Here is a 19757-nt window from a genome sequence, read left to right as displayed (position 1 = left end):
CAAAGTGTGTGGTACTTCACAAGTGCCACCTGCCAGTCAAGTGCAGGAAAGAAGCCGCCGACCTCCAAAAAGCACGCTGACGGCTATTGATCAGAAATGGCGAGGGGGGAAAGAAAAATAAACTCTTGAGCAAAGAACAGAGAGGCACAGATTATACAATGAGAGAGAACTTAAACACACTTAATTAACCTTGGCTAAGGGCAATTAAAGAGAGTAATAAAGTCCTTCATGGATGCGATAAAACCAGATTACAGCTCGCCCAAACCTTAATCCTTTATGACCTGATGTATTTTTGCTACTGAGGAACCCTCTTTATGTTTGCCACCACTCACAGATTGGTATGATTTTACAGTAAAAGAGGCACTAGAGAAGATACAGCCTCACCTCTTACTGTATAGCCAAAGGCACAGAGGCCCACTGAGACGGGAGACCTGGTCTGCCGCGCACAGCTCATTAATGGTAGAGCCGGGTCCGGAAACAGGCAAGTCTGTAGTAACGGCCTCATTCCGTGTGGGCGATGAGTTTTTACTGCTATGCAATAACAATAAATGTTTAACAATTACTTAAGTCCATTTATTCATTTCCAATATTCTATGTTTTCCAGTACCTCAATTTCAGGATTGGCTCAACATATAAAAATGTACGTGTGGCCTGAGATTCAAAGTTAAGGATGAGGGTTGACAGCATGAAACCTAAACACCCTGAAACCTGCTTCTGCAATACACCTAGATTTACCACAGGAAGTGGAGCTAGGAAGACGGAAAGGGAAGAGGAAGAGACAAAGAGGAGAGGAAGAAGAAGAGACAGACACAGACACAGAGACAGAGAGCGCACACATGAGCGAGCAAACAAGTGAGCAGAGGAAAGGCCTAAGCATTAAGGCAGCATCTCAGGCCGTCTTAGTTGCCTTTGCTCCCTCTGCAAACAGCTGTGTGCTCAGGAAAAGCGGTTCCTTTACAGCCCAAGACCTATCACCAGAGAGAACCCCTGACTGGATGAAGACCATCACCGTGGCGTGCTCCCCTTTGCCAGTGACTGCTTTAGGAATGGGCGTAAGACCTGAGGAAAACTTGCAGAGAGACTTTGTCACTGGCAGAAAAGATTAATAAATGGATAATAATTATTAACAAAAAAAGATCTGAAGTGGGATAGCCACTTTGTAAGACAGTCTGGCAGTGTCTTACAAAGCTAAATAGAATCTTCCTTTATGGTCCAGTAATCATTCTCTTATGTATTTATCCAAATGAACAGAGAACTTACATCTACACAAATGCTTGCACATTTACAGCAGCTTTATTCATAATGGCCAGAAATTGGAAGCAACCAAGATGTCTTTCAAAAGCTGAATGAAAAAAAAAAATCGAGGTACAGGCACACAATGGAATATTATTTAGCAATACAAAGAGATGAGCTATCAAGCCACAAAAAGACATGAGGAACCTTAACTGCATATTGCTAAGTGAAAGAAGCTAGTCTAAAAAGGCTACATACCGGATGATTCCAACTATAAGACATTCTGGAAAAGATAAACTACAGAGACAGTGATTATCAGGAGCTCAAGGGGTGGGGAAAAGAGGAAGGAATAAGTAGAAAACAGAGGATGTTTAGGGCACTGAAATATTCTGTATAACGTACTGATGCATATATGACATTATGCATTTATCAAAACCCACTGAATGTGTAACACAAAGAGTGGACTCCAATATAAACCATGGACTTCAGATAATAACGAAGGATCACTATCAGTTCATCAATTGTAACAAATGCACCATACGTAAGAACACAAGATGTTAACAAAAGGAGAAATTCTGAAGAAGGGGGACATAAGGACACTCTCTGTATCGTCTGCTTGACTTTTCTGTAAACTGAAAAATGGTGTAAAAAATAGTCTACTAATTAATAAAAAATTTTGTCGCAGGAAGAATCACACCCTTTCCTTGGCATCACTCTATCCTGGAGTGGAACCTAAGGCAGGGAGATGGAAAGGGCGGGGTTGTTGGCCATTCCGCACTGTTGGATTACGGAGTCCTCTACAATCCTCCCCACTGTGTAACATAATAACCTTCCTATGGTTTAATCCCATTCTTTTGGGGTCTGAATTACCTGCGGACTAAGGCATTTTAACTAATAGTGCATCTGTCCTCTTAACAAAACCGTAAAACATAAGAAAAGAATGCATTCAACGAACAGAATGTATTTTATCCCAATGCAGGCACACTCAATCTCCTCTCCTCTGGACCACAAGATAAATGAACTGTTGAAACTTTCCATAATGATTAAGAACTCTATGAAAAAAAAAAAAAAAGAACTCTATGAATCTATGATATAAACAAATCTCAAAAGTGAATCAATAAAAGATACTGGAGCTTCAACTGTTCAAAAAGAATGAATTCAAAATGCTTCTAGAGTCACATTATAGGCTTAGATTTACAGGTACAACTTAACTAGTTATCTCCCGACTCGTCAGAAGAATGCACAGATCTGCTAAGATTTAAATCCTGCTTTGACCAATTGCCAGTTATTGCCAGTGAATCTACTTAAATTACTTAACCTCGCTTGCCTCAAGCTTTTATGTGTAAAAAAGGATTAAAAATAAAACCCAGACCTGTAAGGCTGCAACGAGTAAATGAGATAATCCATGAAAATGGCTTAATGCTTTCGCTAGTACTTGGTGAGGATTCAGTGCCAGCCACAACTCCCGCTGCCAAAATTTGATATAATCACATGTAAATTATGTTTGAGATTATTTTGCGAAATTCATCTCCCACAGTACCTGGTACATAGTAAGCACTCAGTGGTAGCTGTTACTGCTGTTACTATTAATATAATAATATTAACTATGAGCTGTTACCAAATGACATAGGTACGTGGCCTGGTGGTATTAACTAACATAGTAATTAGAAAAAAAGAATTTCCGGAGTGTTCCTTTATTTAAAAATCAAACAGAATCCAATGCTACTTAGCTAAGGAGATTCTTGTAAACTTTAAGGTTATTTCTTGGCACTAGTGTTTTTTTCCCGAAAGCTGACATATTTCATTTCATACAAAATTCCCCAGAAATAGGGTTTTGTTGCCCTTCATTTTATATAAAATGCCACAGAAACAAATTACAAAAAATTTTTATTAAAAGTCCTAGACAGTCCAATAACCATACTCCAAAATATCTACTTCCCCTTATAGAAAACAAATGTACACAAAATAAAAAATACATTCACTGCCCATAAATTATTTCAAAACAGCTTTAACTGGGTGAAGCAACGGCTGCCAATAAAGTAGAAAGCCATCCTACTTGGATCAAACATTTCTTGACACCTGCTATCTTACCATCAGGGAGATACTTACTTGAAAAGAGAATTTTTTGGCCTTTGAGGTTTCTTCTTGGCAAAAAAGGCTGCAAAATCTCGGCCAGTGCTGGCATAACTTAGTTGAGCTGATGGTTCAGAGGCCGTACGAGTATTTTTCATATCCAAGTACTCGGTCAACAGCATCTGTACAATCAGATAAACAGTTTAACACACACATTTATGATGTGCTACTAAGAAAAGCAAATTTAAAACAACGAAAACCTAATTCTAAACCCTCATCCTTGACATTCAGAAGTAGAGTAACCTCGCTATTCATATTTCCAGTTGTAGATCTGAGGAAAGATTCATCGCAGCCAGAACATCATCTACTTGCCACCTACACCCGAAACTGAGAATAGGATGTGCTAGGCATCTGAACATAGAGGTCAAGAGGGGCGCTTTTAGTGAGGGTCTGCTACTTGCCATGCGCTGTGCCGAGCGAGTTAATCACCATTCACAGCTTAATCCTCATCACTGCCATTTACAGCAACATCAGCAGCAATACAATAATAATTACTGAGGGCTTACACTGTGGTAGGCTAGGGGCTAATTTAGATGTATTATCTTATTTAAAGCATAACTCTGATCAAGTGAATTCTCAGATTACAGCAAAGGAAGTGAGGCCCAAGAATAGGACTGGGGTTGCAGAAGGAACCCCGGGGGACTCGCTCTGGAGCCCTCGTCACACCCCTCACTCCACAGCACAGGGGATTAAACAACTCTAACAGACCTGCTAAGGGGTATCGTGAGCCATTGCAGGCTAAGAGGTGCTGACCCGCAAATAATTTCTAGGGCCACCACTCATCTTGACGGCTCCAAAGCAAGCAAACCAACAGCTTTTTAATCACTATTGCCAATGGGCAATGCTTAAAAAATCAATCCGCTTTACAGCCTCATTCGGTGGGGACTGGGCTAGAATCCGCCATCGTATTTCTAAGACAAATACAAAACTTTTTAAAGTTCCCACCGTTGCGAAAGAAAACAGCAGATGTGGACCAGAAATCATCATGGTTCCTAAGCATATCTAACCTGGGATTAAAGTACATCGACTCATTTCTGAAATCACTTGCCACATCTACAATTTTAAGATAACCGGGCCGCCTGGGTGACTCAGTGGGTTAAGCGTCTGACTTCCACTCAGGTCATGATCTCACGGTTCGTGGGTTCAAGCCCTGAATCATTAGGCTCTGTGTTGACAGCTCAGAGCCTGGAGCCTGCTTCAGATTCCGTGTCTCCCTCTCTCTCTTTCCCCTGTCTGTCTCTCTCTCAAAAATAAGCAAACATTAAAGAAAAGAAGAAGAAGAAACATTTAAAATTTTAAGATAACCAAGTGTTACAGCAAATGTAAGCCAGCAATTCTACCCATGACTGACGTAAAAGCTTTTCAGAGACTCCAGTTCCAAAAACGATTCCTTCCTGTATGGGGTATATATTCATTCATTTGCTTATTCATTCAATAAAGATTTGATGGGGCGCCTGGGTGGCTCAGTCGGTTAAGCGGCCGACTTCGGCTCAGGTCATGATCTCGCGGTCCGTGAGTTCGAGCCCCGCGTCGGGCTCTGTGCTGACAGCTCAGAGCCTGGAGCCTGTTTCAGATCCTGTGTCTCCCTCTCTCTGCCCCTCCCCCGTTCATGCTCTGTCTCTCTCGGTCTCAAAAATAAATAAACGTTAAAAAAAAATTCAAAAAAAAAAAGATTTGAGGATCATATTAAATGTTATCATCGAAAAGCATTTATGAAGCACTCTGTGAACATGATGCTCTCCCAAGTTTTAAAGCTAATTATGCCTGTTATGAGCACAAACATTACTAGTTATCAAATATCAGGCATTTTTAGAAAATGATCTTAACTCAATCCTGAAATCTATGAAGTTAGAGCTAATATGCATCTTTTAGAGATTAAGAAACAGATTTAGAGGTATGAAGAAACTAGCCTATATGCAGGTGTGGGTAAAGGGATTAATGGGAAATCTCTGTACCTTCCCCTCCATTTTGCTGTGAACCTATACACATACCTATAAATGTGTGTGTGTGTATATATATGTACGTGTGTGTGTATATATATACACATTAAATATAAGTTATATACATATACATATATACACATACACACATACATATATATATGTACACTAGAGATTTCAATGGAAAACTATAAAACACATTAACAAACTGTTCAATTTTTTTAAATATATATATTTACGAGGCTACTAGAGCATCATTCAGCATGGTGATGAAGTAGTATGTTGACAAATACTATCTCTGTGAATACATCATCCAAACTGCCCAAGAGTCAAGAAGGGTATTAAACTGGGTCTCCAGTAACGACTCAACTGAAGGACTCAATTACTTGGTCGATTTGGCACTGATGCTAATAAGGTTTGTGGGGCTGTGTGATCAAAAGAGGCTGGTAAACGAGAACAGAATTTCAAACTGACAGAACACAGAAAGAGGTCTACAAAGGCACCTGTTGGTTTTAACACCGATCGGTATGATGGAAGTATGTTTCAGCCAAAGCATGAAGATACACCAGACCAGTGATCCTTCTGAGGTACTCATCGTCCTAGAATTCAATGACTGGCCTTGTACAATAAAGTATTGACTGATCAGGGCCTACCTGGTGAGCATCCTTAAAATTCAGGTATTTCAAGATCACTGTTCTTTTTCTCCACGTTAGTAAAGTCCTCTTAATTCTCACCGCTCACTTTGTTAGTCTGTTCTTACACACTGGCTTCTTCCTTTCTTTTTACAAACAGGTACTATTTCTACCTTCTTAATGAAAATGTTGCTTTGGTCCTCATTCTCTATAATTTCCTTTCTCTTTTGTCATTAGGTTCCAAACTTAAAAGGCAGCCTTCCCACATATTTCCATTATCATGACGTAATGCAGTCCCGATTCCTCTCCACACTCCAATCCCACGGATGTGACTGCACGCTTGACATATTCACACATTTCACTGATAACATCAACCCTAAATTCTGAGACCTGAATGCTTTTCCCATAAAACCGGTAATTTCCTCTGTCTTCTTTCTGTGAGTGGTTTCTTATTCTCACCGGCCTCCAGGTTTAAAACTTCAGAACTGTCTTTAGATACATTCCCTCCCTTTGTCCCCATGCAGCAGTTAGTGCCTCAGCCCATTGGTTACTCTTCCTCAGCTCTCTCTTAGTTTGCCCCTCCCCATCCATCTGCTAGCCACCAACCTAGTTCAACTCATGCAGTTTCTCTCCTTTTCTGCCTCATATGTCTTATTCTTCCAGTCCTTCCCATACACCACGGTCAGAGCGATCTTCCTAAACAACTGTTGCCACTGTCATCTTAAGGGTAGTTATTTTGTCGTCTATATTAATCTGACCTCAATGTCTATTCCCAGTCATAGCTTATTCTCCTCAACACGAACCCAACACTCCATCAGCATCAACTACTTAACTCTTCCCTGAACACGCATGCGTGGGCCCTCTCGATTTTGGAATGCCTTACCTAGATTACCCTCTTTCCTCAATATCCTGACAAACCCTGCCCAAAAACAATTCCAACGTTTTCTCTCCCATGACACCTTCCCAAGACACTCTAGGCCAGCTGTCCCCTTTCCTGAGTTCCTACAGTACCCATTTCCCACATCATTCGATAAGTATTAGTTGAAAACTGCCCTATACTATTACTTATCGTTTAAAGAAAAAGACACCTGACCACCCCAATTTTTGTATTTCTTTACTTCAATCGCAGAACCGTGAAACAAACCAGAAAATCAATATATATATATAAATACAGATACATATATATGAATATGAATATATATATGAATTCATATAAATTCATATATATACATATCTATATATATCACTGAATTCCTAAATTTTACAAAGTATGTGATAAGAAGCCTTGATGGATATGTTTGTAATACATGTATTAGAAACAGTCTCCAAAATGAGCCCTGTAAATGACTCCTCAGTACACAAATCTATACTACAAGTAAAATTAAAAGGGATACCTATGATTTTAATCATAGGCTTTGCCATGTTTGTTTCCTTCACTATATCTTCTTCTTTCCTAATAATGTTTGCTACCAGCTAGAAAATATTACTTTAAAACAGGGTAAAGTTTTATTTTGACACCAAATTATGAGAAGTGCCTTTTAAATATCTCAAAGAACAAATAAATCTTTTTTCTAAGATGCTTGAAATTTATCTGAATTAGACTAAATCTTCTACGACCAAGTCTTGACACACACATCAGACACCTGGCATTAAAACAGAACCGTGGCAGGGGCGCCTGGGTGGCTCAGTTGGTTAAGCATCCGACTTCGGCTCAGGTCATGATATCACGGTTCGTGGGTTCAAGCCCCGCATCGGGATCTGTGCTGACAGCTCGGAGCCTGGAGCCTGCTTCGTATTCTGTGTCTCCTTCTCTCTCTGCCCCTCCCCTGTTCATGCTCTGTCTCTCTCTGTCTCTCAAAAATGAATAAATGTAAAAAAAAAAAAAAAGAAAAGAAAAAATTTAAGAAAAAAAAAAGAAAAAATTTAAGAAAAAAAAGTAGAACCATGGCAATTCTTGGTGATTCCTCATCATTGTGGATAATGTGCTGCATCTTCTAAATTGTACATAAATATCCTAAACCACTACCTATGAGTTCAAATTTCCATTTTTATGAAAGGAAGTAAGCTATACAGCTTGTCTTTTGCCCGGGGAAAGTCACCCAAGCCTGGAAGTCTGGGGCAAGGGGACATTACATATAATAGCAAATACATCCTGGCCACAGAAAATCTGCAGATTATCCCATGTTCTCGCTGACTCTAAATTCCTTCATCTCTCTGACACTCATTTCTTTTCTCTTTTTTAGTACAGGGAATTGCTATTTCTTATTGATCAAGCATTCAAAAAAAAAAACTCAAAGTTTATAGGTGTTTTAAGTTTAACTTGAAAAGGTATTAATTTGTAAAACCAAAGACAAGAAATATAAAAACATGGCTGGAAATATAAAAACATGGAGTATCTATATACTCCAGTGATATTATGATTCACCATATTTTTTGAGTACCTGGTATACTGGATAGTTCTGTGGTGGAAACAAAGAAATATGATGCTTTAAAGAACATACACAACGAGGGAGTCAGGCATCTCTTATGCTATAATATTTGATCAGCAGTTGCTAAGATGCTAGTCAGAAATCACATGATATATAAAGCAGGGCCAAGATTTTGAGATTTAGAACTTGCTTAGTACTGGTAACATCATTCTGAATGAACTCCTCATTTACCACTTAACCCTCTTTATTTAACAGATTGCTTGCGGCCGCTTATGGTCATACACCCAGAGTTTTCTAAAAATAAATGTTGAATTTACCAGCTTCCAATGAACACATCACCTGTCTTCAGCCTCCACATTAATCTAAGTAGAAACATTCAGATCCTTCTAGGTGCTTAACATGGTAAATACCTTTCAGTAGCTTCCCAGCTTACAAAATCTTCACCTCATCTAAGAACTGTTCCCCAACTGCACAGCAGATTCTGGTAACCATGCTTGTGACCATGTTGGAACCATGCCTTCCCAGCCGAAGCCTACTCCACCGGGGGGAATAGCCAACATCCAATTGGCCTGTCAGGTTCTCTCTCCCAGGAATGTGTTAGTGAGATACAGTCTCTGGTGGTCAATATAGGCAAAGAGATGTAAATTCTTTGGGGCAACCACCTTGTACCATGAGAAATCAAAGAAAGCCAACCTGCACAGAGAGAATAAAAGAATGAACAAGATGACCAGACACAGAGAAACAGGAGACCCACAGAACAGAGATTTAAAGGTGGCAACCTAAGTTTTCCATAATTTATAGGTCTCAAATCCAGTTGCTATTCTTTGGTATCCTTTTGGCCTTTAATACATTTTCCCTACGTTTTTCTTATGACAGCTTCAATGGGGTTTTGTTTCTTCACCAAGATACCTATGGATAAATGGATATATACTAACATGCATCTGGTGACATTTATACCACAAATCCTATTTTTTGCAGAACACTGGTATCTCATGATAACAAGAGTAGCAGTCTATATATATTTCAATCTGTTCAACTAACAAACCAATTCTCCTCACCACTAACTTTGAATGTCCAATGCTTTTACAGCAAAGCCATACTGTACTTGTCCCATGTGATGAATCTGAGAATTCAACTGCTTATGACAGGAGCAATAATATAGTGGGGAAAAAAAATCACTTTCAGCTCCCAATATGAACCAAGACTCTACTCATCTTGAGCAATATGTTGAATGTGCCTATATTAAATAGTATAATTTTCAATAATTTACTTTTCAGATGTAGATGTCTAGGAGTTTTTTTGTTCCGGGAACAGCAAAGTAGCTTCCATTGGACTAGCCCTTATCCTGATAATAATTATAAGAGCTCAACAGTGAGACCAAAAGAATAAGAATTTGAAGGGCGTGGAGAGGAACCAAATGAGGCATAAACTATGCTCCTTAAAAGAAGTAAAGCACAGTAGGTGAGTTCCCCTGGCTTCTTCCCAAAAAGCCCTTACTTCTAATTTCCACGGAACAAGGGTAGAACCCAAGCAGAAACTATAGTCTTAGAGGATGGAGCAGACAAGACTAGGTCCAGGGATACCAAGACGTCCAGAATTTGAGAAGAGAAATCCAAAGAAGGGGTGGGGGCAAAATCAGTGTAATATATCCCTCAAAATATCACCTTGATTCCAGAAAGTATTACAACAGACACTGAAACATTTTAAAAATTAGGACCATTTAAAATTATTAAAAACTATCAGGTTTCCCCCATGTATGTTGCTAGTGAATGGAACGTTAAAGAGGAAGAAAAACAAAGCCAAAAAAATTATTTTTTTCAATGTAGCACTTTTTCATTTTCCCATTATATAAGGACTAAAATATTCTGCAGTAAGGAAACTAAAAGAAAAATAAACAGTCATTTTGAAAGTGGAATGGCTGCCTGCTTAATTATACTCATTATCAACAGCAATTGTGTAATTAAAACCACTATTAGCATGATCTTGTGAATAGTTGCCTTAGTGTTTAAAGGAAAACAAACCAAAAAATTCAACGAGTACACATGTATTTTCTGGTCCTGTATCAAGCACCTAATCAGGAAAGCCTAGATCATGTTTAGTTCCCTGCCAACCTCCAACAGATGAGCTCCTAACAAAGAAAACCCAGTTAAAAGCTTCCAGAAGAAAGTTTTCATTTTTTTAAACTAAACATATTTATTTAATACACAAAATATGCAAAGTACTGTGCTGGATATAAAAACAAGACTTAAAAATAAATCCTTCCCTCATATCAAAACAAGGGAATTTTACTATATATAAATAAAATTTTTAAGGTGTTAACATTTTTAAAGAGTTAAAAGCCAAATCAATCAATCAATCCTCCCCCTTCTCACCCCAAGTGCTTATCTAGTGACAGACACACACATGAGTGACCACAATACAAGGGAAAGTGGTAAGCATCAGAACAAAGAAATTACCGTGAGCACTTATCAAAAGGACAAAACTACTCCTAACTGAAGCAGTGAAATAAGGTTTCAAGATCATGGCACATGTAAGACATAAATACAATATTCAAATGTGTAAAAGGCCAAAACCTAAAATGGTGGAAGGAACCCAACAAATACAGAAATGGAGCTAGGGAAATTCAGAGTATCTTTAGTGAAGAACAAATAGTTCTGGTAACATGAAAAGAAACAGTAAGAGGTAGACCCGAAAAGTTGGTAAACAGACAAACTTCTCAGGACCTTTAACACCAGGCTCAGGTATTGAAGCCACAGTAAAATGGGAAGGCAAAAAAGGTTTTCAATGGGTAAGTAAAACGGCAAGACATCTAGTTTAAATTAATCTAGCGGCATATGAAATAATAGATTAGAAGGCAATGGGATTTGTGGCAAAATGAATGATTAAGGAAACAGTCAATGATTGAGGAAGTGCTTAACACATGAAGAGAAAATCTACCAAAATAGTTCAAAAGGAAAAGAAAAAGAGAGGTTAACTAAAGTAGTAGGAATGAGATTGTATAATTAGGGATACCTCTGAGAGCCAATGCAGAGGAAAAAATGAATAAAATTTAACCAGCTACTCAGCAAAGGAAAGATGAAGAGAAATAAAGAATAAACAAAGGACTGCACATCTAAGGAAATAAAAATCTATGGTTCCAGGAACAGTAACCAGGAATGCAGGAAGAGTCTGTTTCATATAGACGATAAATTTAGTTTGAAATATACTCCCTTGTGAAGCACATGAATATTCATATTCGTGTGTACCCTCAAATGCGTAATTGTGAAAGGGGAAATAATGGTGATGAGATCTCCATGATTTATACATTAATTAACTTGCATTAGGACTATTAAGTATATTTCTATACAGTCTCATAAGGACACTTTGAAGGACATATACCCTTGAATATCTGTAATGTGATTTTGTCCCACAGTATTTGTAAAACAGCTTTGTTGAGGTATAATATATGTACCATAAAATTCACCCATTGTAGGGTACAGTTCAGTGATTTTTAAGTAAATGTATACACTGAAATCATCATCACCGTCATTTTAGAACACTTCTAACATCTCAAAATTTCCCTTATGGTGTTAGCTGCAGCTTTTCCTAGAACCTTTTATCAGGCTGAAAAAGTTCCTTTCTAGTCCTTGTTGGCTAAAGGTTTTTGCTTTTTAATCATTATCAGGTGCCAAGTGCTTTCCTGTGTCTACAGAGATGATTAAGTGGTTTTGGCCCTTTATTCCATTAATAATTGTGTATTACATTGATTTTTTAAATAAACTCAACTTAATCATGATGCATAATATAGTTTTAAGTTGAGGAATCCCATCTGCTAATATTTTGTTCTAGAATTTTGTATCTATGTTCATGAGGCATATTGCTCTACAGTCTCCTGTGGTATCTTTCCCTTCTTATCAGGCTAATACTAATCTCACAGGATGTACTGGAAAATGTTCCTTCATATCTCTATTTTCTAAATGAGTTTGCAAAGGATTTGGTATTATTTCCTCTTTAAATGTCTCACAGAACACCATCGTGCAACCTTCTGTATCCACAGGAATTTTTTTTTTTCTTTTATCGCCCACACCCCTTCACCCATTTTCCAATCTTCCTGCCCTTTCCCCTCTGGCGAATTCCAGTTTGTTCTCTGTACTTATGGATGTTTCTGCTTTTTGTTTTTAGGAAAAAATTACTAATTTGTTTTAGGGCAATTCAGTTTTTCTCCTTCTTGAGTCAGTTTTGGTATTTTGTGCCTTTCTAAAAATTTCTCCATTTAAGTTATCTAATTGGTTGGCATAAAGTTGTTTGCAATATCCCCATGTAAGCTTTTTAATTTCTTTAAGGTCTGTAGTAATGTCTCTTCTTTCATTCCTGATTTTGTTCTGTTTTTTAATTTTTCTTTTTAACTGATCAATTTGAGATTTATCAATTTTGATCTTTTAAAAGAATCTCCTTTCAGTTTCATTACATTTTTCTATTATTCTTCTGATTTTTATTTCATTGATTTTCAATTTAATATTTCCTACCTCTGCTTGCTTTGCATTCTCTTTCTCCTTTTTTCTAGCCCTTAAGGTAGAAAGTGACAGTGCTGATTTTAGGTCTTTTTCTTTTTACCCATGGTGTATTTAGAAGTTTGCTGTTTTGGGGCGCCTGGGTGGCTCAGTCAGTCAAGCATCTGACTTCGGCTCAGGTCATGATCTCACAGTCCATGAGTTCGAGCCCCGCGTTGGGCTCTGTGCTGACAGCTCAGAGCCTGGAGCCTGCTTCAGATTCTGTGTCTCCCTCTCTCTGACCCTCCCCCATTCATGTCTGTCTTTCTCTGTCTCAAAAATAAATAAACATTAAAGAAAAATTTTTTTAATAAAAAAAGAAGTTTGCTGTTTTATTTCCAAATATTTGAGAAGATTCAAATTTTCTTCCTGTTGTTTTTTTAATTCCGTTGTGGCTAGAGAACATACTTTATGTGATTTCAACCCTTTCAAATATACAGAGGGGCACCTGGGTAGCTCAGTTGGTTGAGCATCTGACTCTTGATTTCGGATCAGGTCATGATCCCAGGGTTGTAGGACCAAGCCCCACATCGGAGACTGCTTAAGATTCTCTCTCCCTCTGCCACTCTCCCCTGCTCACATGCTCTAATATAAAATTAAATTTAAAAAATAAATGTACTGAGACTTATTCCATGATCTAGTACATGTCTAATATGTCACTGTGAAATAATCTCTTTTCTGATGGTGTTGGGTAGAGTGTACCATGTATGTTGGTTTCACTCAAGATGCTTAATAGTGTTGTTTCAGTCTTATGTTTTCTGTCTAGCTGTTCTATTAATTATTGAAGAAAAGTATTGAAATCTCTAATCACTGAATTTTTGAATTCTTTCAAGTTTGTCAGTTTTTCCTCCATGTATTTTGGACCTTACAGTATTTTGATGGTTTTTTACTTTTAATTCATTTACAGAAAACAGAAGACAGACAGATACCAGGGTAGGACACAAGCATGGTCTCAACACCCACAGGCACATTTCTATTTCAATACATTCTCTACCCACTTCAATTCAAATGTATTTTAAAGTTCATTCTATCTATTTCTATCACTTTCTCCCCTTCTCAAACTTGACCACCAAGCTCCATGATTTTCTTATATCATTACAAAGTAAAATTTCAGCTACTGGTTCAGCTTTCCACTGCACTAAGATGTCTCATGACAATATTTTAATGACCCCTCTTATCATTACACATCCTTTTTCAGTGTCCTCAATTTCAAAAATGCAAAATGAGAGGGTCATATACAAATGCATAAAGTTTATGTTTGAAATCAGCTCTACAACTCACTAGCTGTACGACCTTCATAGGTTGCTCAATCTCACTAAGCTTTATTTCCCTCATCTGTGAAATAAGGATAACAGAATCTACTTCATAAAATTAATATGAGAATTAAAAGAAAAAACATAAAATGTCTGGCACATAACAGGCTATTATCTCTGGGGATGAGGCTCAGAAGATCTGCTGTTGTTATTTGTGATGCATCCCAGGAACCACATAACTAAGATATTATCTCCCTACACCTCGGAACCTGGGTTTCCTCAACTGTAAAACGGGAGTAATAATATTACCTACCCCAAGGTACTATCATCAGGATGAAATAAGTTAATGCTATCAATCACTGAGAACACTGCCTGGAGCACACCAAACAATTTATCAGCATTATTAAATAAACAGAATTCTCTCTACATCCTCATAATCTTCCCACTGCTATCACTTTCCTCTTCCTTCCTCCTCCCCTTCTCTCTACAATAAAAACCTCATTTGCTAAGGCTAGGTTTCTGCTAATACTCATTCTCTAAACTTTTGGAACACTTTCTTTCACTTCAGTGAATCTGACTACCATATTGTCCAACCTAAGTATCTGAATGCTGAATATCCTACTCTTGTTCTTGTTTTCTTCTGTTTTAGTTAGTTCTACATTTCAAATTATTCCCAAGTCTCCCTCTACCATCATACTTTCTCTCAAGCTACGATACCCTCACTTGCAAGAGCACCTGTCTGGTTTCCACATCCTTCTTACAACAAGAAGATGAAAACAGCACAACAGACATTAAGGGAGCGCAGAGGCACAGGGTCAAAACCAACAGCCTGACCAAACAAACTCTTTCATCACCACCATTCTTCAAAAGGAGGGAGGGACAAAAGAAAGGTCCCCTTAGCTCCCTTCCTTGTTAATACCATTATTTTACTGATCTCCCAAGATCAAAATCTGCAGTTAGCTCTGACGCTTCTCAGTCTGGCTGTCCAAATCACATGCCAAGCCCTATAGATGTTATAACATACATCTCACGTCCATTTCCCCTTCTAGTTATTTCCATCCCTACACCCATCCTTTTAAATCTGGTCTTCGTTATCTTTGTCATAAAGTCTTAACAGTAGTCTCCCAACTGTCATTCTGCCTCAAACGCCTCATGACCATCTATCCCACAACCTGGCACCAGATTAAGCTCACTCATGCAGAGCTCAACATAATCACTCTTATTCTCGAACCCTTCAATGGCTTCCCCCTAGCCTACAAAATAAACCCCATCTCCTCACTCTTACTCAGCACCTTCCACAGCCCTGACTGACCTCTGTAGCCTCAGTTCCCGTTAACTGTTTTTACACAGTTACTGTTTGGTTAAACCAGTGTCCTGTTCCTTACCCAAGTCCCAAGGTGTTTTGTCCTGTCTGAGTTTCTCTCTTTTTTTTTTTTTTAACCCTTACTTGTTACTACCTCTTCCATCTATCAAACATGGGGGAATGAGATCAAGAAAGTGAATTTAAGTATAACTTGACTGATTTTACTTTATGAATTTTTAACTGGACTGATTTTAACAGATTTCATGTGTTCCATGCAGATGTTACTAATCAGAGCCCACAAGCCCAGAGGAGGTGTCAACCCCAGGAATAAGGAAGTAGAGGCAGATAAACACCTTTGAAGCTTTATCTTCTCATGGAGGTGTCATCTCCATCCTCCTCTTTCAGAGTTCTTTTCGCAGTGGTCTCTTAATGTCACTTATCCTTAGTCTTAGGATGACAGCCAGCTCTCTATCTTCACATTAGATGTAAATGTGTAACACATGCTGGTGAGCAGGGCAGACCTTTCTTATTATCTGCTTTTCTACCTGGAGGTCAATATTCCAGCAGTCAACTGACATCCAAATTGAGACTATCAGACAACCAGTGAGCTTATCTCCAAAAGATACTGGCTGTTTTTCTGGTTTTCATATACTTAACATACTCATTTCAGATCAACACTAGACACTGATAACTTAGATCCCACAGGGGGAAATCTATGTGAAAATTGTAAACGCTTCTGATGATCTAGCTCATATTTTACCGCTACACGTGCACGTATGTACATGGATACAGATATTTGTTCTTACTGACACATATGCAGATTTATATATGCTGAGAAAATAAACGTAAGTGGGCATGCTGTGTGGACCTGTCATAGATCTTTGCCTTCTAAGAGGTTACCATCTATCTTAATTGCTAATTAGAATGTCCCATTCTCATTAAAACCCATACAGCTATTTGTATTATTCAAGGGTTTTATCTTATAGCTATTTGCTTTCTCTCCTGCCTCTCAGCTCAGGCCATGCCTTTTCTTTGTATCTCTGGTAACATCCAGCAGAGTGTCTTAAACAAAGTAGGTGCTCTCTAGTAGGTCACCTAAATTCAAAGTAAGATGCTCTAAAGGGCAGCTCCATATTGATGTTTTACACTCACAGATGAGCTCCTTGGAGTAGAACTACAACACCCAGGGTGAAACTTCAGGCTTTCTGAGGTACATTAATTTACTCACATCACAGGAATACCATTTATGAAATTTCTGCTCCACTGAGATAAGTGCTACCCTAATGACCTGAAAGAGTTAATGCATCTTGGAAAAGACCCAAATTGCTCTCTGGAGACAGTTTATTCAATTAAGTGGCTCCAACCCAGAATTTTCAATTAGCAGTTCAGTTACTAAAGCCTCCTTCATATTGGTTCTCTGTAATCTGTGAACGGTGACACGCCTATAAAAAAGTTTGTTTATCATTCATTCAAAATAGACTCTTCAGGAATAACAAGTGCAGATTCAGATTCCATTAACATTTACCTTGTACCTACTGAGTGCCAGAAACTGTGTGAAGTACCTTCTCATTAGTATTTGAGGATAATATTCTGAAGATGGGACGGATAATGGCGTTTGGAGGCACTGAGTGTATAACGCACGAGGATACAAAGACCAAAAAAAAAAAAAAAATGGCTCCTTCTTTAAGGAGTTCACAAAGATCTCCACTGAATTCATCTAAGGCTTTTCAGAATCTGGTTTCAGGCTATCGAATCACATCTTATGCTCTTCTTATGAATTATGTATATGGTAAATTCAGTAAGGTACTCACTGTTGTGAATACGTGCATATTATCCTTACCTAGAATGATCTTCCCAAATGCCTAAATCCTAGCCTTCCTTCAAGGACCAGTTCAGCTCCTACAAACAGACGAAATCTTCTCTGACCAACGTATCTTAAGTTCCTACAGGAACTTAAATTCCTCCAGGATCCACAGATGGTTACCTGGACTCGGTAATTAATCATATACTGCTGTTTATTTAACTTTTCCTGTATTTATCTCTTAAACTCCCAATGTGACCTGATGAGAAGGCACTCTAATATTTCCCTGTATTACCATAATTCACGTCACACTGAAACACTTTAACTAAAGTCCTTTAAAACCAAAGGAACAACTTAATATCACTCATTTCTAGACTCTGTCAACTCCTGCATCTACAAGAATGATTTTTCTATAACTAAGCAAAATTCTTCTATCTGAAGGTGATGAAATACATATACATCCCGGAGGCAAGATACTAACCTGATGAAATATACCTGTCAACAGCCTGGTTAAACAATAAATAATCCTACTTTATCGGTTTTGTTTCCAAGGAAAAAAAATTCCTGTAACAAAATCTGTGATTATTATACATTATTTCTACTGAAATGTTATACACTAATTCAAAACATGGGGATTAAACTATTACATTTATCTAGTGAACTTGAGGTTAGCCTATAATTGGAAAGGTTAACCAAATTAACCGTACTATTGGTTTAAGTTTATTGAACATTCTAAAAAAGTCAAGGGTTCAAAAATGGAGAACTATTTTACTGATATTTATGGCATCAACTTTAATTCTTTTAGACTGGTTTTCCTATTTAACTTTACTTTTTCCCAAATATTTCTTTGTTTTATTTTGATCTTTTGTTTAAAAGTAATATATGCACACGAAAGTTTCAAATAACACAGAAACATGTAAAGATTCAAGTTCTCTTTAATCGTACTGTTATATGCAACATATTTCACTGAGATGCCTTTATTGATACCTCATTTCATTATTTTCTCGTCATTCCTCTGGTAATAGTCACAGTGTTGTGCACAAATACAGGACCTAAGAAACACATTATGTCCTTCCAGAGAACCCGACTCTATCAGCAAGTGAAAAAAGAAAAAGGAAAAAAAAAAAAAAAAAGCCAGATTGGCAGCATATGGTCCAATAAGATCCTTTTGGCTTTCAATTATTTAGCCTCCATTTTCCATACATCACAGCACATATCAATTTGTAGACTGTACTACACCTGTCGGCTCCAACACATTTAGCTCCTCCCTTCTGTCCCTATGGTCTAAGGGCAATGTCTGAAGAGCGGATGCCTAAGAGTTTAGAAAATAAGTGGCATACCTGATTCATTTCTCTCTCCCAAATCTCATCTGTTACTTTTAACTCTCAGAAAGACCACCACACCCAGCAGAGAGATGCAATAAAATGCAGCGCAGTAGCGTGGTGCACCCGACTTCCTACAACTTGGCAATGAATGCTTGTAAACATGACTTGGGAACATCAGAGGGAGGGGGAAATTGAGCCCACCCCTCCTGGGATGAAAACCGCCACAGCTCCGCCTAACTGCCCCCGGCCCTACTCTCACTGGGTAACAAGCTCATACCGGAAAGCAAGTCATTGAAAAGAAAAAGGCAGCATGCTATTTTAAATACCAACCATGTTAACGCGGAAGCAATACGGTACAATTCGTGTACCTCGTGTTCTCTGCTAATTGCTGAAGACATCCTGCCATGGACGAGACAGCAACACTAGCCAGGACCTAGTCTTCTTTAAATGCCAGCTCTTAATAACAAACTCCAAAAAGGTCTTAATTGCATTTACCAGGAGCTCATGAACTTTAAGAGTTGTTAATCAGATTCCCATGTAAATGGAATGACGATTAAAGGTTAAGTACAGGTTTCTGAAATTTCAGAAGTTGAGAATATATTGCCCTTCATGGGGGAAAAAAACTATCAGCCTTGACAGGAACCAAACATCTTAATTAAACATGCAGAAGTACCATGCTTGTTTTTATGTGAAGTTCTATTTTCAAATGTCAAAGTTAATCATGCACTCGACTAAAAATGTGCACTATTCACTCTGCCAGAGAAGAAATGCCTTCGTCTTCTTTTCTGAGACAACATCTGCAGGTCTCCAACAACTTCTCCGGTGTCCCCTCAGACCCGCTACACGAGAACCTGAGAATCACAGTGAAATGCCTTCCACACAGAGATCTTAATTGCTCTCCATCCGAGGAGTAATCCGAAGCCACACGTTTTCAATCAAGTCTGCTTCATATTTATGTGGCTTGGGAGAAACGCGAGACGCTTCCTCCATAAATTTGCTGCACCTGTGTCCCTGGAGTGACATGTTGACAAATGAACATGACATCCCCTCAAACTCCAATAAGAATTTATGATTCTTGGAAAGAATATATTTGATCAATTACAGTGCCATCACAGTTGAAAGCAAAACCATGTCTTTGGAGCACACTTCACAAAATCTGCGAGTGCTTGTATTCTGCGA

At 38.2% G+C, this 19757-nt stretch overlaps 1 protein-coding gene across 2 annotated transcripts in view; it reads right to left on the bottom strand.

The window, feature by feature from the left end:
- Positions 1-19757, bottom strand: part of EXOC4 (exocyst complex component 4) — a 756122-nt gene that overhangs the window by 553553 nt on the left and 182812 nt on the right. For both annotated transcript variants that reach the window (XM_047095756.1, XM_047095757.1), the window contains exon 8: positions 3343-3488. In XM_047095756.1, the coding sequence (XP_046951712.1) occupies positions 3343-3488 (146 nt within the window). The remainder of the gene's footprint in view (positions 1-3342; positions 3489-19757) is intronic.

Source organism: Lynx rufus, unplaced genomic scaffold (assembly GCF_022079265.1).
Source record: "Lynx rufus isolate CCGP_SWC_20201006 ecotype Redwood Valley unplaced genomic scaffold, mLynRuf1.p SCAF_4, whole genome shotgun sequence".
Lineage (NCBI taxonomy): Eukaryota > Metazoa > Chordata > Mammalia > Carnivora > Felidae > Lynx > Lynx rufus.
This window is presented reverse-complemented; position numbering and strand designations above follow the sequence as displayed.